A 22,575-nucleotide genomic window follows, 5' to 3' on the forward strand; every position below is an offset into this window, starting at 1 on the left:
GAGGGTGAGGGAAGGAGAGTAAAGTTGCAGCCAGAGACCACCCTCCCAGTTCCAATGGTATAACCTCCCCACCCCCAGCACATCCCTCATGGTTGGAAAGAATCAGAGCAGACAGTCAGTGGGTGGGCCAGTCTGGCCAGATGGTATTTTGGCTGCACAGCTTTTACACACACACACACATGTTGCTAGAACGCTGAACATGGACCGTGCCCCACCCAGCATCCCCAATCCCAAATGCAGAGTAGCCAGGCTTCCAGACATAAATTAAAAAATAAAATAAAATTAAAAAAGAGTTGGTCTCTGGGAGGGAGAGCTCATGCAGAGATGAAGGCAAAGGCCCCTGGGAGCCAGGGCCAAGAAGGAGGAGAATCCCTGCCCCTCCCCTCAGGATTCCCCACTCCCCAGGGGCCTCGGCCCTAAGACAGGGTCACTAACGCCAGCCACCAGGCCTCCAACCCCTTTAATGTCCAGTCTCCCAACCTATCTGATTTTGGCGCTGGCCCCCATTTTCCCACCACAGCCCAAGGGAATGGCGGGTGGGGAAGGGAGGGAGTGGGTGCAGCCTGCAGGTCTTTAGCTGGCTTCTCCCGGCTCTAGGTCTGGGTCGGGGGACCCCACGCACTCCTTGCTGAGCCGCACAATTTCCTGGGACAGAACTTCCATGTCCTAAGAAACAAATGAGCCATCAGGAGTCAGAGAAGGTGGCAGGCGATGGCACCCTCATCAAGCCTGGGTGTCATCCTTCTCATCCCATCAATGCCCAGCTATGTCTAGCCTGAGACAGGAAGGTATTTGGAGCAGCTCCCAGAGCTCCCAGCAGTGGGCTGGGCTCGGAAAAGGTGTGTGTGGTGTGTGTGAGGGGGTGAGGAGTGCCTGGAGCTAGGGATATGGACATGGGAGTGGATCATCTGCTCTGTGTGGTGAGGCTGGAGGACATGAGCCCTACCCCTGCCACCTTCTTGTCTCTAAATGGTGAGCTTGCTTCTCAGAGGCAGGGGCCGGACTTGCATCCTTTCTGACTTCCCCCAGAGATGGGGAAATACTTGGGTGGCAGGATGGGTGAGTGGACACGTGGATGGATGCATGGGAGATCCATGGTAGGCAAATAGGTGGAAAAATGAACTGTTCAGAGGACAGATGGAGGACAACAGGTAGGCAAGCAGGTCGCTGGGTGGGTGGGTAAAAGGTAAGACAAGGGGTGACTGATGAGTAGGTAAGACAGAGCGATGCATCAGGAAATGGGTGCAGGGGACTTCCCTGGTGGTCCAGTGGTTAAGACTCCACGCTCCCAATGCATGGGGCCTGGGTTCGATCCCTGGTCAGGGAACTAGATCCCGCATGCTGCAACTAAAGATCCCACGTGCCGCAAAGACCCGGTGCAGCCAAATATTTAAAAAAAAAAAAAAAAAGGAGATGGGTGCAAAGGCATGGGCAGATGATTAGACGGGTAGCAGGGCAGATGGACAAATAGTAGGTGGGTTGATGGGAGAGTGGCTGAATGTGTGTATGAATGGATGAGTGGGTGGGTGCAAGGACAGAGGGAAGAGTGAAAGACTAAACTGATAGTGAGTAGGTTGACTGGAGGATGGGAAGATGAGGGGGAAGGAGTGCTTGGTGAATGGGGTGTGTGGAGAGAGGACTGACAGATGACCCAGGGGCTATGTGGCTGGAGAGACAAAGGGGTAGACTGGTAGGCCACACTTGCCTTGTGCAAGTGCATATTCTTGGTGAGCTGTTCCTCCAGCATGTTCTGTAACTTCTTGTTCATCTCCCGAAGGTTCTCGTCGCCTGGCTTCACTAGGTCTCTCAGGACGCTGCCCAGCCCACTACGGTCTGTGTGGCCTGCTGCCACAGACACATCTGCAAGGGCCCAGGCTGAGAATCACCCCCTCGGTCGAGCCGAAGGAGAGACAGAGACAGAGCAGGAAAGAGGGAAACAGAGAGTGGGGGAGAAAAATGGGGGGAGAAGCCATCTAATGGAGGAAGCAGAGGCTTTGCCATGTGAGACCTGGCTTCACTTACTAGCTGTGCGGCCCTGAGAAATGGGGTTAGGAACTAACTCATGGAGCTGGAAAAACACATATCTGTATGCAAAGCACAGAGCACACAGTCAGCTCTCAGCAAGCGTCAACTGGTATTATTCTGATTAATGAGGAAAAAACAGGGAGAGGAGAAGATCTGAAAGAAGGGAACAAAAGAAATAAAAATGGGGGATGGAGGAAGGAAGAGGAGAAAGGAGGAAAGGGGAGGAAGAGCGGAGAGAAGGACCCTAAAAGGGATATGCATCCAGAGAATGAAAATTTCCAGAGGTGGAACCATTCAGACAGGCAGTAGGAACAGTGAGACAAGATGAAGGGGGGATGGGGCAGAAAGAAGAGAAGGGAGAGAAAGCAGAGGAAGAGACACAGGGAGGAGAAAGGACAATGGGAATGACGGAGAGACACTAGAGAAAGGAGAGTGGAGAGACGACAGAGACTCAGACAGGAGGGAGGAGCCGAGACAAGAGATGGAATACAGAGCAAGACACACAGGTCCTGGCCTGCCTGGCTCTTCCCTCTAGCACCTGTGGTCTCGGCAGTAACTTTGGTGAGTTCCGTAAGGAGAGGAGAGAAGCCGCAGCTCTGGACACTGGGGAAGGAGGGGGTAGGTGAGGGGCTGGATGAGGGGTGAGGGCTGGGGAGGGGCACTGACCAATCCGGCTGTCCATGACATAGGTCTCGATGATGGCGCTCTTCCGGCAGAGGTCCTCTGCCATGGACGCACTGCTCACCTCCAGGTGCTTCACCTGCAAGGTGGCCCAGCCCACCTCAGGCCCTCAACTGTGCATGTTCACCCATGAGGAGGGGCCTGGCCAGATATTGCCCCACCCCCATCCCCCACTCCTGCCACCCCGGCCTCCTCCCCAAGGGCAGGCCAAGAGCGGACGAGCAGGCAGACAGCACCTTCTCCTCCAGCATCCACTTCTCCTGCTGCGTCTCTGCCAGGCGCTGAAAGAGCTCAGCCACTTCCTCATCTGACAGCTCTGCTGGCCGCGGGGGCTGGGCCTGAGGGCTGCTGGATAAGGACTGCGGGGAAGAAGGCAGAGAGGCCAGCCCAGGCTCAGTGCCGACACCCCAGATAGGATCAGGGGCTGAGAAGGAGAACCAAGCCAGGGTGGGCTTTGCAACTGGGGCTGCAGACAAACTGCAGACAAGCCTCGGCACCTTCAGAGACTCTGGATCCCCCTTTGCCTTTTAAAGGGGGAGACAGGAACCACCACACCATAGCCTTATTGAGACCATGAAGAGAGAGCCTATAACAAATGAGCTCTCACTTCCAGTTGACAGGAAAACTAGGGGAGAGAGAAATGAGCTGAATGATACCACTAGGAAGCCAGCAGGAAAATCCCAAAGGTGGGACATTTTCTTCAGGTCAACTGGGCTGGTCTCTTCTACAGGTTGATGTCATGAAAAAAATGGATCACACTAGATTCAAGAGACTTAAGGCACATAAAGCAACCAGATGCAGCAAATGTGCTCTGAAATTGAATGCTGGTTTCCATAAAACCAGCAATAAAGCACATTTTGGGACCAACTAGAGAAATCTGACTAAGGTCAAAGTATTCAAAAAGATGAAAATTTACCAAATTGGGAGGGTAGAGATCAACAGGTTACTTGTAGTCTTATTTAGGTTTAAAAAAAAGAGAGAGAGAGGTCTAGAACAGTATGAACTAAGGATTTATAGTGGTGATCTCTGTATGGTGAAGATGTGATTTCTTTGGATTTTTTAAAAAAATCTTTGCTTGTGTTTTTTAAACTTTTCTACAATGCATACATACTACTTACAGAATGATAAAAAGGTTATTTCCAAATAAAAGTGTCTGGCAAGGAAGCTGACACAGACAACAATAATAATAAGTGATAATTATGAGTTGGAAAAAAGGATCTCCCACATGGATAATGCACCTACTATGAGCCACATATTTTATAGCACCAGGAAAGGTGGAATTAGCCCAAAGATGATGAAACAGAGGGTCAGAGAGAATAATTTGTCCATCCCCCATTTAGCAATCTGAATCCAAGTTGGTGAGCTTGAGGAAAAGTTGACAAGAAAATGTGTGTGCTGGGCCCAGAGTAGAAGATGGCTGCAGGGGAGGGAAAAAGGAGGGCCCAGAATTTGGGTAGAAGCTGGGGCTGTAGGTTCTTCCCTGCCCCTTACCCTGGCTGGAACAGTCGAGCTCTCCTTCTCCCGCAAGATCTCGCGGTAGCTGAAGGAGGAGATGCTACTGCTGTCCCCAGTCTGGGTCCGGCTTGGTGAATTCATCTCTGATAGAACCAGCTCCTCGAGCCCTGGGCAGAGAGGGAAGAGAAATCTGAGCCCCAATCCCCCAGGGTCCCAGGGCACCGACTGGCAAGAAGAGGCAGAAATAGATTTGACAGAGGTGGAGAGAGGCAAAGAGACACTCAGGCATGGGTAACAGTGGAAGCCGACAGTAGGGTAGGGAAAGGCAGAAACCGAAAAAGGAGCTGCCTCTCTATGCAAACACACACCAGAAGTGAAACAAAGGTGAAGATGGGGAGAAAGATGGTGATGTGGACACACATGGGCATAAAGTGGTGAATGCACTCAGACTCAGGGTAAAGACAGCTGAAGAGGGCAGAGGGGCACCCCTATGTGCAGAGAGAAGACCCCAGAGAGACAGCAAGCCAGAGCTGATGATAGAGGCAAACAGAGACCCTGGCTAAGGACACTAGTCAGAGCAGAGACAGAGAGAGAAAAGATGGCGGCAGACTTGTAGCCATGCACCTAAATCTGAATTTCACCTAATGGACGGATAGAATGTATGGCACACAATTTGAATCTGTTTGTTGATCTGTACACCAATCTGTAACAGAACAGAAATAAAAGTCCTCCCTTATAAAGAGAGGTAACTTCAGGAGACTGAGTGCCTCAGCGAGACATTGATTTGGTAAGAGATACACCCGTTTTTGCCATGTCACTTGAAACACAGCCACTAAGCTTGTGTCTCTGTTCTTGCAGCTGCTTCTGGGTGTCAGGGAGGGGGGCTGACACCACAAGCCAAGGATCTCCAGCAAGAGCAGGATGGCTGTGGAGGGACAGGGAGCACGTTTTCTCTCGTTTGTGATATGGGAGATGCACCAGAGCCATCACTGCATCTTATTTATTTAAACATATTTAAAGGCCATTTCTTTCTAAAAAAAAGTCCAAGGCAACTCAAATTTTTCTGTTGTGTCTTCTGCCTTAAGTGGCAAAAATAACATGGATTTTAGCTGCATAATGATCACACGGTAGTGTTGCTGCCTGATTGTAAGTCTGTCTCCCTAGCTCAACAGGGAGCTCCTAGGGGACTGAGACTTGGGCGGGCCTCCTACCAGGGACCCTGGATGTGAGCGAGAGGGCTCAGTCCATATTTATAGAATGAGAGAATGGATACAAGAGACTTAGAGACTCTGGGTGAGGTGTGGGAGTGTATGAGGGATAGTGGGGAGACAAACAGAGACACAGACGAGAGAGAAGAGAGACAGAGATAAAGGAACAGGGAGAAGAAAAAGGCAGGAGGAGAAAAGGAGAGAACTAGAAAGAGAAAGCCAGGAGAGGAAGGCAGATACAGAGATGACATGAGGAGGCAGAGAGAGACAGAAACAGAGAAGAGACACAGCAGAAAGGGGAGAGAGACACACAGAGAGATAACACAGAGAGAGATAGAGGAAGGAGGGACTTCCCTGGCGGCGCAGTGGTTAAGAATCCGCCTGCCAATGCAGGGGACACGAGTTCGAGCCCTGGTCCTGGAAGATCCCACAGGCCGCGGGGCAACTAAGCCCATGCACCACAACTACTGAGCCCACATGCCAAAACTACTGAAGCCTGTGTGCCTAGAGCCCATGCTCCGCTACAAGAGAAGCCACTGCAATGAGAAGCCCGTGGACCGCAACAAAGAGTAGCCGCCGCTCGCCACAACTAGAGAAAGCCCACGTGCAGCAACGAAGACCCAACACAGCCAAAAATAAATAAATAAATAAATATATTAAAAAGAAAGAAACAGAGGTGGGACAGATGCAGAGAAAGGGTAAAAGACAGACAAAGTGCAAGAGGGACAGAAGACACAGGAGAGCCCTGCAGAGTGAAGTATAGGAAGCAGCCCCAGCCTTCAGACCCAAGCTCTGCCTCCCCACACTTCAGCCTCCCCTGCCATCCGGGCCCCTCACCTGAGCGGCTCTTGCTATTGGTGAGGATGTCCTGCAACCGCTCCTGCAGTTTATCCGCCCGTTTCCGCTCCAGGTGCAGCTGCCGTTTGAGGTCCTTGAGCTGTGGGGAATGGGGGAAAGATAGGGGCTGAGGCCCGGTGGGCCCACAGGTGGGGGTGGCCGCAGGGCAGGAGTGGGCCATGCTTGGACACCTTTCCCCATCGTACCGCAGCACTGCCCTTCTTCTCCAGGATTCGCTGCCCATCCACCGTGTCCTTCACCTCCTGTGGGATAGAGAAAGCACAGCTGGTGGGTGCCAGAATGGCTGCATGCAGCGTGCTCCCTCCCTGCCCCATTACTGCATGCTGAGGCCCAGGATGTGTCGAGGGACTAGGAGGGACCAGTGGGTGACCTGCTTCAGGCTGCTGATGGTCTTCAGGTGGCAGTCCCGCTCCTCCTGGGCCTGTTGGAGCTGATCCCGCACACCCTGCAGCTCCTCTTCCTTGCTCTGCAAAGCAGAGGGCAGCTCAGGCCGCAGCTTGGGAAACCTCAGTCCTCCCACCAGAGAGGAATGCCATCATGCAATGGGCACCTTCAGCTCGCCGGCGTGCTGCTCCCGACACTGCTTGAGGGCTTCCTCTTGTTCCTGCTGCTGCTGCTGCAGAGATTCCTACAAGACAAGTCCCAGGTCTGGCCACGGCCCCCCCAGAGGACGTCACACCCCCCAGAGGACATCACACCCAGTGAGCGGTGTGAAGGATTGCAGCAGGGCCCCTGCGTATGCAGAGAAGAAACAGAGTGTCACGTTGAGGGCTGCGCCATTCACATCGAAGCCCAACATCTGCATTTACATCTTACTTTACTTAATAAAACATAACGTAGCGCTTACTGCACACCAGGAATGTTGTAGGGATTTTATATATATTAACTCAGTTTATATAACCCTCCCGTAACACCTAGACAGCCGGTATTATTGTTATCCCTTTTTTTTACGGATGTCGAAAACGGGCCACAGAGAAGTAAATAACTTGCCCAAGGCAAGTTATTTACTTGCCCTGTCTGGGCTAGAAAGCAGCCCAGACAGGATTCAAACCCAGGCAAACAACTGGCTCCAGCATGTGTGCTCTTCACTGCTACGTGACACTGCCTCTTATGTATTACTATGAGTTTTCCAGAAAATGGTAGTAAAAGTTCTGGTTGCATCAAAATTAGAATTATTATATTATAATAATCTTCCGACAGAAGTACAATTTCAGAAGGAAGAGGTGCCTTTTCAAATTTGCACATCTGACATTCTGCCCTACTGATTGATGGCCATGGCCTGATCCCCTCCAGAGGGCTGCTGTTGAGCCAGGGGGCGCTGTGGGGATGCCCAAGTCCAGAGCCTCAGAAAGTTCCAGGGCCTGACCACTTCCAGTCCCCTGCTTTGACATGCATACCCCCCAACCAGCCTCTGCACCAACTCACCTCAGCCTCCTTCAAGCGCCGTTCAAACCAGCCCTTGGCTCCATCCATGGAGTGTACCTGAGCTTGAAGTTCTTCCACTGTCTGCTGGAGAGTCTCCAGCTCCCGCGTTCGGGCCTGCAAGAGGGCAGAGCAGCAAGGGCCAGGTGGAGGAGCGGGCGCCTCACTCACGCCATCCCCTGGCCCATCATCAAGGCTACGCTCCCCAGGTTTTAGACGCAGAGAGGCATTATCATCTGCCCACCCACCTTCTCCTCGCGGATCTGCCCGCGCAGCTCCTCCTCCTGCCGCTTCTTGTCTTCATGTAGCTCACGGAGCTCACGCTCGTAGCGGGCGCGCACCCCCAGCACCTCCTTCTCGTGCCGTAGTCGGACTGCTCCCAGCTCCTCCTTGTGCTGGGACTTCTCCTGCAGCGTCTCCATGGCTAGCTCATCCAGCATGGCCTTCCGCTTCTCAGCACTCTGGCACCCAGGAGAGGGGGGCAGGAGGAGGTCAGTCAACCTCCTCCCCCCACACCAAACAAGGCCCAAGGAACAAGCCGAAGTCCACCTCCTCCCCATCCCGACTGAACGGCTAAGTCACTCACCCGTCCTCATGGAACTGGTCACTTTCTGTGCCCTCCCATTCCCGTGGGCTTGCCCACATCACCTGGCCCCCTGCAAACTGGGCCTCCCCCTGTGGTGTTGCCCACCTTACGAGCCTCCTGTAGTTCCTGGGTCAATTGCTCCTTCTCCTGCCCGAGCTCCTGAAGTTGTTCCAGCAGCCGACTATTGGCTCGCAATGACTCCTAATGTGGGGACAAAAAGGGTGAGTTTGATAAACAGCCCCCAGGAGGTGCTGCGCACCCAGGATATTTCTGGTAGAACATCTCCCTTAACCCTGGTAAAGTGGGTGATGTTCTATTTCTAGATGAGAAACATGGCAGAGGCTGCTAGCTGCTCCCCAGCATTCATTCTCCTGCTATTATTCCGGTTTCTATTGTGGAATCAGAATGGCTATCCTAACTAACTGAAGAGGCTCAGTCTCAAGTGAAATGACTTGGTCTAGGACACACAGGTGCTAATAAGTTCGGGAGTCACACTGGAACCCAGGTCCACCTGACTCCATGGTCTTCCCACAGCACCTCATGGGAAACTCCACTGAGCCAGGACTAGGGAACTAGGAGGAGACAGGTCAAAGCCAGAGGCGTCACCTGGAGCTGGGAGTTGAGGTCATCTTTCTGTCCCATGAGGTTCTCATACTCAGTCTGCCGCTGCTGCAACTCAGCTGTCAGCCCAGCAGTCTGTTCCCGGAGCGTATTCAGTTCTTGGGTCTTTGCTGTTTGGATCTGGAGAGAGTGGTGGTGATGGAAAGTGGAGTGAAAGGGGCCCCAGGGGCCAGTCACGGGGTGTTCCAGGGAGACAGGGAGAGAGGTGAAAGGAGAGCCAGGAGTAGAGAGAGAGTATTTCAAAGAGAAAAGCAGTGAGAGAAAGAGATCAACAGGGGATTGGTAAGTGTGGTATATTCATACAATGAAATAGTACACAGAGAAAGTAGAACAGATCAGTGCTACATATGGATAAACCTCACAGATATAACGCTTCAGGAAAGAAGCCAGACATAGATTGGGTGTCTGATTCCATTTACATGAAGTTGAAAAGCAAGCAAAACTAATCTATGTTGCTAAAGGTCAGAGGAGTGGTTACTTCTGGGGAAGTATTGATTGAGAAGGGGTAAAAGGGACCTTCTGGGGTGCTGAAAATGCTCTATATCTTCATCTGGGTGGTGGCTACATGGAGACAGATAAATATACAGACAGGGATAATTCACTGAGTGTACACTTAAGATTAGTACACTTCTTGCAGTTTACTGGAGAGAAACTAGAATGCAAAAAAAAGCAGGGATGGATGACCAGAGAGAAGAGGGGTGGAAGCCAACAGAAAGGAGAAGCTGAGAATGGAACAGAAACAGAGGCAGGAGAACAGCATGAGGTCCAGAAGACGTTGCCCCAATGTGGATCAAAAGCAGAGGGAGACGGGGAGCTGCGGAGGGATCGGCGCAGGCTCCCACGTGTCCTGTACCTGCTCCAGGGCAGCCAGGCTAGTCCTCAAGGCATTGTTCTCAGCCAAAAGTCCTTCCACTTGTTCCTGCGCATCCGCACTCTGGATGGACACCTGGCCCCACCCCCACAACGAGTGAGAGTGGGTCCAGAACAGGAGGACAGGACCTACCCGCAGCCAAGAAAGAAAGGACACACATACACACACCCACGAGAACGACGACCAGGGGAAGCAGGACCCTGGGGCCTTGCCTGCCTGTACAGTACCCACTGAGGCTGCCCCCACCCTCACCCCCACCTCCCTGAGCCCGCTCAGTACAATGTACCTGATCTTGTAGGGCTCGCAGAGCTGCCGCATGCTCCAGGAGCTCCCCCTGCCGCTGATCTCTCAGCTCTGCCAAGCTCTGTGGGGACCACGTTAGGGGAGCCCATTCCAGACCTCAGCCTCCCCTGGGGTACATATGACCACACAGACTCCCTCTCTGACCACCTGGCAGCATGCTGTCTAAGTACTTGAGGGCCTTGGACTACCCAGCCATCAGAGGTCTCAGGCTAACCCAGACTCTTGGTCATTATCCCCAGGGGCCTCACACACCCCTGTATCCCAGTTCTAAGCACCTCAGAAACCACCTAGGCTCCTGGGGATTTCAAATTCACTCAGCCCCCATCCATAAGATGGTCTCAGCTTCACAACGTTGTAAAGCAATTATACTCCAATAAAGATGTTTAAAATAAAAAAAATAAAAACAAACAAACAAACAAACAAACAAACAAAAAAAGATGGTCTCACACTCAGCCAGATTCCAGCTCAGAGGCCCCAGGATTCTCAGACACACTCAACCCCCAGGGACTACAGCTTCACCCAGATTCCTGACCCCAACCCCCAGGGGTTTTAGACACAGGCAACCCCCATGTCTCTAGTTCCCAAGAGTCTCAGACCCACCCAAACTCACCACCCCAGATCCTATAGATTTCAAACTGATAGAAGTGTGTAGTTTCCAGCTCCTGGTGAGGTCTCAGACTGATACCACACCTGCCACCCCTGTCCCCAGTCTCTGGGGATCTTCACACCTGGCTTTACCCAGACTTCTGTCCCCAGCTCCTAGGGGCTTTAGTTAGACCCACAAGCTATCATAGCCCCCAATCCAAGGGACCTGAGACTCACTCACTCTAAGGGGAAGGCTGGAGGCTTTAAAGTCACCCAGCCGCCAACCCTTAGGAGCCTCAGACCTACCTAGACTTTTGCTCCAGTCGCTCGATGTCTCAGACTCACCAGTTTTTTATTCACAGCCCCCAGGGACCACCAACTCACATGATCCAACTTCCTAGGTGTCTTAAGACCCAAACCAGCCCCCAAGCTCTGAGGGTCTCAAATGCACTCAGACTCCAGGCCCAACTGTCTTACCCTTGAAAGTCTTATATCCACACAGCCCCCATAGGTCTCAAAGTTACCCAACCTCCACTCCAGGGAGTTCAGACTCACTCCAACCTCCTGGTCCCAATCCAGTGACCACAGATTTCTCCAGATTCCTGTCTCTAATCCCCTGGAGTTTCAGATTCATCCAAACCTGTGGCACATAGGCCCCTAGTCCTCAGCCCCGCTGAGATCTTTAATTCGTGCAGATTCCTAGCCCAACTCCTAGGGCTCTCGGGGTTCCCTAGTTCCCATTTTCCTAGCTCCTAGGGGGCCCAGGACCCATCCAGTCCCTATATTTCCAACACAGGAAATATCAGACTCCCCAACTCGCCTCCGTAGACCTCAGAGCTCCCCGGACTCCCAGCCCTGTCCCTATCCCAGTGATCTCAGAACCCAACCCCTTACCTGATTGGCAGCTTCAAGTTCCTGCTGCAGCTTCTGAGTTCGAGCCAACTGGGCTTTGAGATCAGCTTCCTTCCGCTGTTGTAACTCCTCAATCTTGTTCCTGGGGGTGATTGGTGGGAGGGAGGGGCACATTGACCACAGACTGAGGCCCAGTCTCCCAGCTCTGCCCCTGTGATCTTCGGTTAATCCTGCTGGGCACTGCCCCATTGTCCACCAATATCCCCAACCCTGGTAGTTACCGGCTGTCATTGAATAGCGTCTCCTTTTCTGTCTGCAGACGGCAAAAACTGGGCACAGAAAGACAGACATATATGGGTCCATTCCACAAGTCAATCCCCTCCTTAGTCCCCGCAAACCCCTTCCCCCCAGCTCTGGAAGAAAGAAATTTACCTTTCTTGTTTCTTTTTCAGTTTCTCGGCAAGCTGGAGTGGGGGAGGAGGGTACAGACAAGTGATAAGAATGAGAATAATATTAATAAAGACAAAAATTTACTTCATGTTTACAGACACTTCCTACTAAGTCCTTTATAGAAACTGGAATTTACTTTTGTTACCTCATGGAATCCTCAAAACAGTCCTGAGAAGTGAGCACCACTGGCTTTACAAATGGGAAACTGAGTCTCAGAAGGGTTAAATAATTTGGTTGCGCAGCTGGTCGGCAGCAAAAACATGACCTCTACCCAGCTCCTCAGGCTCCAAAGCCCAACATTTATGCCTCCGACCTATCGACCGATGGCCATGTCATAGAATAGCTAGGCTGGGAGGCCTGGAAAACAGGATCATGATTGGCTGCCTCACCACTGGGTCTCAAGTTCCTAAGATAAGAGCCAGCAGTCTATAAATGCTTGGATGGATGGACGGATGGGTGGATGGATAGATGAATGAAAAAGCAGAGATCGGAGGATCCAGAAGGATGGGATGGGGCCTGCCATGCACAAGACATAGAAGGACCACATTAGCCCATTTCATATTGAAAGCAAATCTGAGACATAAATGAGAGTCTCTCCATTTCACAGATGACAAAACTGAGGCTTTGAAGAGATACTCTGCTCCTCTACCCTACCAGGGGAAGCATGGCAGGTGGGGAGTGGGTGGGGCAAAGTCCAGGGAAAGCTCGGCAGCCCCACCTTAGCAAGTTCTTCCTGCAGCCTGGATGTTTCAGCCTGCTTCAAGGTCTGCTGGGAAGGATGAGGGAGGGAGTTGTTATCAGCAAGCAGGGAGGTAAGGCCTGTGCCTTTCCCTGCCCTTGTGCCTTCCTAATCCATCAGCCCACAAGATGGTGATGTCACAGATAGCTCCGTGGGACCACAGGCAGAGCTAGGGCATCTGCCTGCCTCCTGGCACCCCAGCCCCAACAGACCCAGATTCACCTCCAAGCCTTGTAGTTGCTCCCAGAGCAGTCTCTTTTCCTCCTTCTCCATTTCCCATTTCAGCTCCACTTCTGCCAATGGCATGGGGGCCAGGACAGGGGAAGCTGGGCCCCCCAAGGGATCCCCTTGATCCTCACTGGCAGCTGGGGACCTCCCAGCCTCTTTCCCGTAGCGCTCCTGCAGGGCTGGTGGGTAGAACAGAGACATATGATGGATGAGGTTGTCTCAGAAGACCCCTGACACACCTCAAATAGAAGGAGAACTGGCCTTCAACCCCTTAGGTAGCAGAAACCCTGCCTCAGTGGCCATAAGCCTACAAAACAAAGGTTCGCCCCCACCTCTCACAAATCTTTTAAGCCCCACCAACCACGGAAATCCTGTCTACCATCAAATCAGCCCAAGATAATTTCCCAAGCCCCACCCCCATCCCCAAGCCCCACCCACAGCCCTCCAAGGTGATGCCCACCATCCTCCATTTACAGCCGAATCCTCCTATAACCTCTAATCCCCAGCCACATTCTACGAAGTCTCCTTCCTGATCACCAAACTACCACCCACCACCCCACAAGCCCAGCTGCTCTCCACAAGTCCACACATCAGGACACTCACTCCCACACTTTATCAAACTTTCTTTCAGCTTTCATCCCAGACCCCACTGACAACTTGGGCTCAGAATCTTCCTAACACTCCTTCATTCACTTTCTCCATTTAGCAAACACCTCCTTTCAGATGTTCAATCTGCTTATCAGTAACATTTGCTAGGTACCAGGTGCTGAACTAAGCTCAGAAATATATCACCTCTTATCTCTACTACAATTTTCCAGGTGGTAGACATCACTACATGCACTTCGTAGATGACAAAGCTTTGGCTCAGAGAGGTGAAATGCCTTGTCCAAAATCATACACTGGTTCATGGCAGGGCCAAGCCTGATTCTGAAGCCTTTTTCTTCCCCCAGGGAAGACAACACCTTACTCAAGCCCCAAGGTCCTCACATCCCCAGGAGGGTCTCCATGCACCTGCCACGTTCTTCTGCAAGGCTGTGTTCTCTGCCTGCAGTCTCAGCAGCTCCCCATCCACAAGGCTCCCGGCTTGGGCAGCCCCTGCCCTGGCAGCCCCATCCTTCAGTTGCTGGTTCTCCCGCTCCAGCTGTTCCATCTGGCTACAGAGCTGAGCAGGGGACAAGTGAGGTAGCAGAAGAGCAAAGAATCAGAACAACATTTGCTGAAATATACATAGCATTTGGCCCATGTACTTTACAATTCATTTAATTCCCATAACGCCCCTGTGATGTAGAGGCTCTCATTACTCATTATCCCCACTTCACAGATAAGGACACTGAGGCACAGATGTTAAACAACCTCAAACTCAAACACCTGTTAAGTGACAGAGACATGGAAGATGGAGAATACTGAGAACAATTTTCTGCTTGCCCGCTTTCAACCTCACAGTTGCAATCCAAGACCGCAGGCTCCTCTGGAAGTTGCTGGTCCAAGATGTCAGCATCATGGATAGCCCCACTGCCAGCCTTCTTCTGTGGAGGGGTCTGCGTCTGGGAGCCGAGGCACCACAGACAGCTTTCAGAGCATTTCCAGGGTTAGTGCTGCCCATGGCTCCCTCTCATTAGCCCTTGGAGAGCCCGTGGAGAGGAGTACAACGCAAATAAAACTAAGCCAGCCCCCTGCTCAACTCCTGAAGAAAACACAGTTCACACGGCAGACCTGACAAGATCCTTTGTCCCCATTTTCAGATGAAAAGACTGAGGCCCACAGAGAATTTTTATTTTATTGCCTGGGATATTTTCTACCCAGAACACCATTCCTTTCATCCAGTTCTTCACATGACTGACTTTTTTGCATCCTTCAGTGCTCTGCTCAAATGTTACCTTTCAAGTAGTATCCCCCAACACAGAAATTCCAATACTCTCTAGCACAGCATTCTGTTTGCTTCTTTCTTACCTAGCACGAATTGCAATTAAATTTACCTAACATGTTCTTAGTTTTTTAAATCTCTGAAAATGTTTGGATCATAAATTGTGATTCACAATTAAATTTTATTTTGTAACGTAGGTCATAAGCATAGATTCGGAAGCCAGACTGCTTGGATGTGAATTTCTACTCTGCCATTTCACCTTGGCACAAATTACTTCATCTCTACGGGGCTCAGTTTTCCCCATCTGTCGAATAGGGATAGTAATGATATCTCATCGGTTTGCTGTGAGAATTAAATAAGTGAATAATGTAAAGCACATCAAACAGGACCTGGCACACAGTAAACACTATGTAACTGTCAGCTATCAGTGCTATTATTATTATTTGTTTACTATGTTATCATCTTTTTCCCCATCCCACCCCCAGAATAGAAGCTACCCAAGAGGGAGGACTATTTTGTACTGCTCACAACTATTTCCAGAACACTGAGCACATAGTGCGGGCTCAATAACTATTTGTTGAAGGAACAATTGAGCTGAAATATCTTGGCAAATAAGTGGTGGGGGCGGGCCTGGAACTCAGGTCTCCCTGTGAGCATTTCTAGCTTCCAGGAGGAGGAGGGGTAGTGCGAAGGAGGTTTTATACCTGGCTCAGTGCCTAGCCCAGGGCAGGTGCTGAGAAACACGAGCCGGGTTTATAGAGGAATAACTGTCCCTGCCTCGCCCAGCAAGAACCATGATACCACTGAGGCCAGAGGCAGGAAGCAGTGAGAAGAGAGGCGATGAGGTCAGCTGTTATGTGAGCACCAGGGGTTCTGAAATTTCGGGGATGAGGACCCACTGGGAGGTGTTGTCTAAAGAAGCAATGTGGTAAGACCTGCGGGTCAGGACAACCGTTATGGCTTGGTCTGGTAAAAGAAGCTAGAAGTGAGGAGACCAGCGAGGAGACTGTGGGAATACAGGTGGTAAGGGCTGAGGCAGGGCAAGGTCACAGATGGATATAAAACTTTTAAATAGTCAAGAAATATTTTAGAGGGAAAATGAATTAATAAAAGGATACTATCAGTAGCTAACACCTACATAGCTGATACTATGTGCAAGGCTCTGTTCTAAGTGGTTTATAGACATTAACCCATTCAATCCTCACAAAAGCCCTCCCAGGCAGGTACTGTCATTATCATCTTTTCCATTTTAAATATTTGGGAACCAAGAAACAGGAAGCTTAAGTGACTTGCTCAAGGTTACAGTTTGTAAAAGGCAGAGCCAAGAGTTTAATCTAGGCCTCTGGCTCTTAACTACTACTTACTAAATTGCCTCTGGTATTGTACCTACACAAAGGTTGTGTTTTTGGTTTGTTTTCTTTTTTAAGGTTTTGAGCCCTACATTCTCAGGTAGGTAGAGCCTTGGAAATACCTTTTTTGTTGCTGTGAGACTTTTTCCCTTACAACACATGAAAAACTTAGAAAAGGGAAGCAGCTCGAACATCTTTCCATCCCATACTAAGCATAAGAATTTTACCTAAGACCTCCCAACAACCTGGGGCTCCACAGCATCAGCCCCAAAATATACACAAGGAGACCTGAAGCTCAAAGGAAAGGAGTGACTTGGTCAGGAACCAGCTGACCTCATGGCTTGCAGCCTTCTAATCCCAGCACAGTGGGTGGTCCCATCTGTCAAATCACTGCCCCCCAGCAGAGATCGAGGCCCTGTTTCAGCACCATGGACAGTGACCCAGGGCCAGCCTCTGTCCAACCACCCTCAGCTGCCCTCCGGCTTCAGCCCAGGTGGCCCCTACCCCTTGGACCCCCCTCAACTATCCAGGGCACCAGCACCTTGCTGAACTCGGCCATAAGCGTGCTGTTCTGCAAACGGAAGTCCTCCTCCTGGCTGTGCAGCTTTGCCTGCAGCATCTCATTTTCACTCAGCAGCCCCTCGACTTCCTGCAGTGGCAGATGTGGGCCAGGTCTCCAACAGGGGTAGAAAGGATGGGGCAGTAGGGCAAAGAAACAGAGAGAGGGAGAAAATGACATTGGGGGAGAACATAGGGTACAGAGAATGAGATGGGTGAAATCAGGAGATACAGGGGGACAGACAGACATAGGAGGGATAAAAGAGGAGATAAGGAGGGAGGAGAGACATGGGGTAGAGAGAAGGGAAGATGTGGAAGGAGAAAGGGATGAGGGGAGACAGTGGGAGGAAAGAGAGGGGTATATAGAAATAGGGAAGAAAGGAAGCAGAGAAAGATGGGGAAAGGGGGTTAGATAGGGAAGGAGAGAGGGATGGGATGGGGGAGAGAGAAAAAAAGAAAAGGTAGGACGACAGAGAGATAGGAACAGAGAGATCAACAGAGGGAGAACAGAGAGAGGGGGTCAGGGAAAGAAATGAATCAGGAAGAGAAAAAGGAACAGGAGAGAGAGGAACGGGGAGAGAGGAACAGGGGAGAGAGAAACAAGGAGTCAAGAGAGAGGAAGAAAGGGAAAGAAGGAAAGAGAGAAACGATGGCAGAGATAGGAACAGGTGGGGGAAAGAAAAAGAGAAGGTTGGGGAGAGAAACAAGAATCCGAGAGGAACAGAAAGACAGAGACAAAGAGAGACTCAGAGAGGAGGACACAGAGAAAGAAAGGGAGAAGGAAAGACATACAGAGAGAGGTGCAGAGTGAGAGACAAAACAGGAGAACAAAGATAGACACAAAAACACATGGCAGGGAGGTAGTCACAGATGCAAGCACACACACAGAGAAAGAAAGGCCAGTACCAGGAGATCCCAGCATACAGAAGTATCCCCTCTAAGACAGTCTCCCAGACACATTTACCCGCCAGGGGTCCCCTTACCTGAGCTTTCTTGCTCTTGCTCAGTGCCTAAAGGTGAGGGAGGTGAGAAGAGAGATAAGGTGACCAGAGATGGACTCCCTCACTAGGGTATGGAGATACTGTGGCAAGTGTCAAGGGGGGACAATGATAACAGGGGGTGAGGGATGGGGGTGTCTTTAACCACAATTTGTAGCCCACAGGAATGATGGAGTGAGTGGGTGAATGAGGAGCACCCTGCTTACATCCTTTCCTCTAAGCTCTTGAGGCTTTTCATGGGTCTTAGTATTTAACCCTTCATAGGCTGGATCTCCAGACTCAGAAATTACGGCGTCACTGTTCCATCTGTCCAAACACATCTATGTGGATCCCTCCCATGCACCGTGGAAACTGCTGTTCCCCTGCTGGGCAGCTGAGGGCATTGCCAGGTTGGGAAATCAGTACCCTACCAAAGAGAAGCCTAGCTTTCTGACTGCCAGACTTTCTGCATTCTGTGTTCCTTCATCTAACAAATATATATGGAGAACATACTGCGTATAACATTCTACTATGCATGGGGACAGAGCAGTGAAGAAAGAGACAAAGGAGGGCCTTGAATGCCTTGAGGGGCCATGATAGGTTATATGCTATCTCATCTTCAAAGGATTTGAGAGGTAGGTTTAGTCTCACTTTACCAACAGGACCAGGACAGGGGTGGGGAATAGGAGCACAAGGCAGGAGTATGAGTGGGGGACAGGAGGCAGGTTCAAGGCAGACTTACTGATAGATTTGATTATTTAGTTAGAAATCAGTGAATGAGAATAATTGAAATTAAAAATGAATTAAGAGTAAATGAAAATTAATTAATAAATTAAGCAGACCTAGATAAAATTACCAAACAAAGGAGACTTCCATGAGAAATTTTTGAGCGACTAGTGACAGCATGTAACATTAGGTCTGGTTCACTGTAGGTGCTCACTGGACAGATGAATGAGTCAGATGGCTACAGGGAACACATGGGTGGGTGAGTAGGTGGAAGGAGGTACCTTCTGAGCTTTGTTGAACTCCTTATCCAGGTAGGCGACCTTCTGTCGAAGACTGGTAAGTTCTGGTGTGGGGAAAGCAGGGAGTCTCAGCCTCAGTCAGCGGTAAGGAGCTGAAAGGTCCTCCTGCCAGGCCTCTGAGATTTTTTCCCCTTGGCCTCTGTCCTCCAAAGCCACCCCCATCTAATGAGACCCTCTTGGCTCACCAACACCATTCTTGCGTAGTTCATCTGAAAGCTGGTAGTTGTTTGTCCGGAGTTCTAGGAGCTGAGCCTTAGGGGGAAGCAGGGAAGGAAATGACTTGGCAGGAATGTGCCCCCTACCCTCATGAGGAGAGAACCAATCCCCTGAGCCCTACAGACCCTGCTGCCCTCCATGCGCCTCTTTAGTCACTCCTAAGACCCGTGCCTGCTTCATTCCAAATGAGTCCAGCCACTCAGCCTGTCCCACCTTCTCCAGTTCTATTTATATAAACACAGTCAGCCTCACCTGTCTCCCTGCTGCCTCCATCTCTCCCCTTCCAATCCAACTGTGCCCTCAGGCCATGACAGAGTGCTGACCCAGTCAGTCTCTTGCTCATGTGTGTTCCATGCCCAAAGGATAAAGTCTGCCTCTTCATCTGGACTGGCCTCGTCACACGCTAAACACTGTTCTGTCTTCTGTCAGAGGTGTTGTCTATCCTCTTGGCCAGAGTAGGGGGCAGGGGATTGCCTTCCTCCCTCTTTCCCAAGGGAAGAGAGCCTGGTATTATGACCAATTTCACTGAGTAAAAGGGGGCTTCCCAGGGTCCCCACCCCCAAGGCTCTCAAAGTATGTCCAGACCCCTTTCAAGAATTGAGGGAAAGTGAAGTATGGGCCATTCCAAACAGCATATCCCTACCTACCAGCCCTGTAGGTGCTGAGGCCAATTCTTCCCAGACCACCATCCCTTACCCCACCAGGACCTTTCCGTCTCTCCCATGGCACCAGCCTCCATCCCTGGGTGGTCTGCTAAAGGTGAGAAGGCTTGGCCTCTACAGAATCTTTCCTGCCCCTGTCCTCTCCCAGACCCAGTGATCTGTCTCCCCCAGTCCTGATCCAGTTGGAACACCCCTGGCACCCACTTACAGTGTCTATCCGTCAGAGCCCAATGGTTTTCCCTTCACTCATGACCAATAGAATCAATCTTCCTCATTCAAGCATCCCCTATACCCCTCAAGATCTCCCCAGTCATAATCCAATGGAATGATGCTATACCCTTCAGGGTTTTTCCCCCACAAGGCCTTGGGTGGGCCAGTTGGATTACTCTTACTCACATGGAATACTTTGCACAAGTTACAGGGGCCTTCTCCTTTTTTGGTCCAATTATCTCAGTCTTCCACCCTCAGGGTCCCTCACATAGTGACAACTGGTTTCCTTCATTCAAGGATGAATGGATTACCTGCTCTCACTCGGAGTTCCTCCTGTCCTCCCACAGGACCCTACGCAGGGTTTCCCCCTTTCAGAGTCTCCACACAAAATCCAATGGCCTTCCCCAGTAAGGAATTCTCTCAACAAGGGCCCACTCTGGCCTTTCATTCATCTCAGAGTCCCCCCAAAAAGAATCAAGTGGTCACAGAACTCAGTCAGGGTACCTCACCACAGACTGGTGATTTCCCCTCCACGCAGTCCAAGGTATCACTCTTTCACCTCCTCTGGTCCTCTCTCCAACAAGGATTAATCGTATTACCCATTCAGGGCCTTCTTCACCCCACATCTAATGGGATCACCCGTAATCATCCAATGGTACTGCCCTCTCTTGGGATCCGCTACCACCCCTCGCACAGGAGCTCCACCTCCCAGGAACAATGACATGTGGGGTCTTTCCCCAGTCCCCTGACATAGTGGTATCTCCCACAAAAACGTCCACCTCCCACCGATAATGGTATTGCCCTCTCCAGGGCTCCCCCCACCACGAAGCAAACAGCCCAACACCCGCTTCCTTCCTCTCCAGGCAAAAATGGTTTCCCCCTCTCAGGATCTCCTTCCCTCAAACCCCAGCATTACCGTCACCCACCCAAGGTGTCCCCCGCACGGGCCCAAAGGTCTCGTCCCCTCCAAGTCTGAGTAAGGTATCGCCCACGCTAGGACTCTCTCTTCCGCCCACAAGGCTAACAGAATCCATCCCCTCAGAACCCAATTGTATCTCGGAATCCAGTAGTCTCACCACTCGGAGCCTCAGTTTCCCTTCTCCAGACCAACCCCTTAGGCTCAAGGTCCATCCCAACCAACCCCTGCACAAAGCCGCTGGGACGATCTTTCTCTTCCCCGCCCTCCCGTCGCCTAGCCCGGTGGTCTTTTCCCCGGCGAGCGGCACCTGCATCCGTTGAAACTCCTCCTCAGACAGAGCTTGCGCCATGTTCCTCCCCCCCCACCCCCCCAAGAGCTTTCTGCGCAGACGCAGTTTGTCCCTCCTGTCAGTAGTATTAAGGTCGGACCAAACCACTGGGCAGGAATAGAGGGGGGAGGAGTCTACTCCGGAAGTTCAGCATTTTGGAAAACAAGAGAAGGAAACTGACAGGTTAGGTGAATTGCAATGTAATATTTTACCAGAATCAAGGTCATTTGTTCTGGCTTTTGAGCTCTCATAGACTACTCATTGTGATGCGACACTATGGCATCCCTGTGTCATGGGTGGACTCGTCGCTAGGGATGCGTTTGCCGACCGAAAATCACGCTTCTGTGGTACTCCTTTAAGGAGAATGGCTGGCTTTACCGTAGAAAAGAAAGCGGAAGCTTTCGCACGTCTTGTTCCCGCCCTCCTCCGGGTGACCCCAAAAGGGAATTCCGCCTCTGGTGAAACCGTTGGCGTTTTTTTGTTTGTTTTGTTTTGTTGTTAAAGATTTGATGCTGATTTTCTTAACGTGATGCTGTTGTTAGATAAAGGGCCTAGCCACCAATAAATTTAAAATACCTGTGAGGAAAGAATGGCAGTGACGCAAACGGGAAAGCTGCATTTAAAAAACAAAAGTAGGATGACGAAACACCGGGAACATTCAAATAAGTATTAAAATGCATTATAAGCCTCTCTTGTGCTTACTGGCCACCTCTGCAAACCCTGCCACCCAAACGGTAGTTTTTATGTGGGAAAGAAAAAAATTAGAAAGCATGTTTAGCAGCAACATATCTCTACTAGGATACACCCTATTTTCTTTATTTTTTGGCGGGGAGTGGGGGGGGGAGAAACTTAATTTTGATGCCATTTTAAACGTACAGAAAAACAAGAATGGTACAAGGAAATTCCCTGTACCCTTTTGCCAGATTCATCAATTGTTCACATTTTGCCACCTTTGCTTTATCATTATCTCTCTCTCTGTCTCTAAATAGAAAAATTTTGAACCATTGGCTTCAGCATCCATCGATTATTTTCTAACGCCAACATTCCTTTGATACTTGTCAGTTACTCTTCTACTGTAAGGAAGAGCTTTCTCTTCTTCCCCATTTATGTGTTTATATCTGTACAGACTCGTGTTCTTATTTTATTCAATACATTATAATCAATCACTATCATTATTTCCTTTGACGCTCAAATTGTCCCAGATTTGGCCAGTGGAAGCTCCTTCAAGTTGACTTTTGTGTCCCTTTGACATGCCCCCATCATTTTTTTTAATGCACTTCCTTTCTGGCATTACAAGATGCTCCAAACTCAACATTATTCCTTTTCAGCCCCAGTTGAGAAAGTATTCATTGCTACTAGGGTGTAATTGTTTCTAGGCCCTCTCAGTGTACAGAGCTAGAAAATACATGTATATAGTCTAATCCATGTAAACACACATCTATATTTATATATTTTGCTATAGGCATATATACTTTAAAAACATAAGTACACTACTAATACCTTCCATTTCAACACAACAACACAAGATTCATTCTAGTTTCCTCACTTTTCATATTTGTAAGTCCCTTCTCCAACAGAAAGAA

The 22,575-nt window shown here is 50.4% G+C and overlaps 1 protein-coding gene across 2 annotated transcripts; it reads right to left on the bottom strand.

The window, feature by feature from the left end:
- Positions 1–42: 42 nt before the first annotated feature.
- On the bottom strand, positions 43–21,052 carry GRIPAP1 (GRIP1 associated protein 1; the record flags this gene model as incomplete). 2 transcript variants are annotated; one of them, XM_082865310.1, is made up of 26 exons in its annotated part: positions 43–666; positions 1,706–1,860; positions 2,692–2,785; positions 2,943–3,065; positions 4,198–4,328; positions 6,207–6,306; positions 6,413–6,469; positions 6,598–6,693; positions 6,778–6,855; positions 7,653–7,766; positions 7,898–8,110; positions 8,341–8,436; positions 8,842–8,976; positions 9,710–9,802; positions 10,014–10,091; positions 11,510–11,609; positions 11,749–11,796; positions 11,900–11,931; positions 12,636–12,683; positions 12,879–13,063; positions 13,896–14,046; positions 16,639–16,746; positions 17,639–17,665; positions 18,640–18,701; positions 18,843–18,909; positions 20,972–21,052. In XM_082865310.1, the coding sequence occupies 26 exons, from the start codon at positions 21,011–21,013 to the stop codon at positions 574–576; spliced, it is 2,526 nt and encodes an 841-aa protein (XP_082721436.1). In that variant the 3' UTR covers positions 43–573. The 2 variants fall into 2 exon arrangements, with proteins under 2 accessions (XP_082721436.1, XP_082721435.1); XM_082865309.1 differs by having other exon boundaries at positions 12,636–12,686; positions 20,972–21,013.
- Positions 21,053–22,575: the final 1,523 nt, after the last annotated feature.

Source organism: Leucopleurus acutus (genome assembly GCF_964270905.1).
Source record: "Leucopleurus acutus genome assembly, chromosome: X".
NCBI classification, from domain to species: Eukaryota; Metazoa; Chordata; class Mammalia; order Artiodactyla; family Delphinidae; genus Leucopleurus; species Leucopleurus acutus.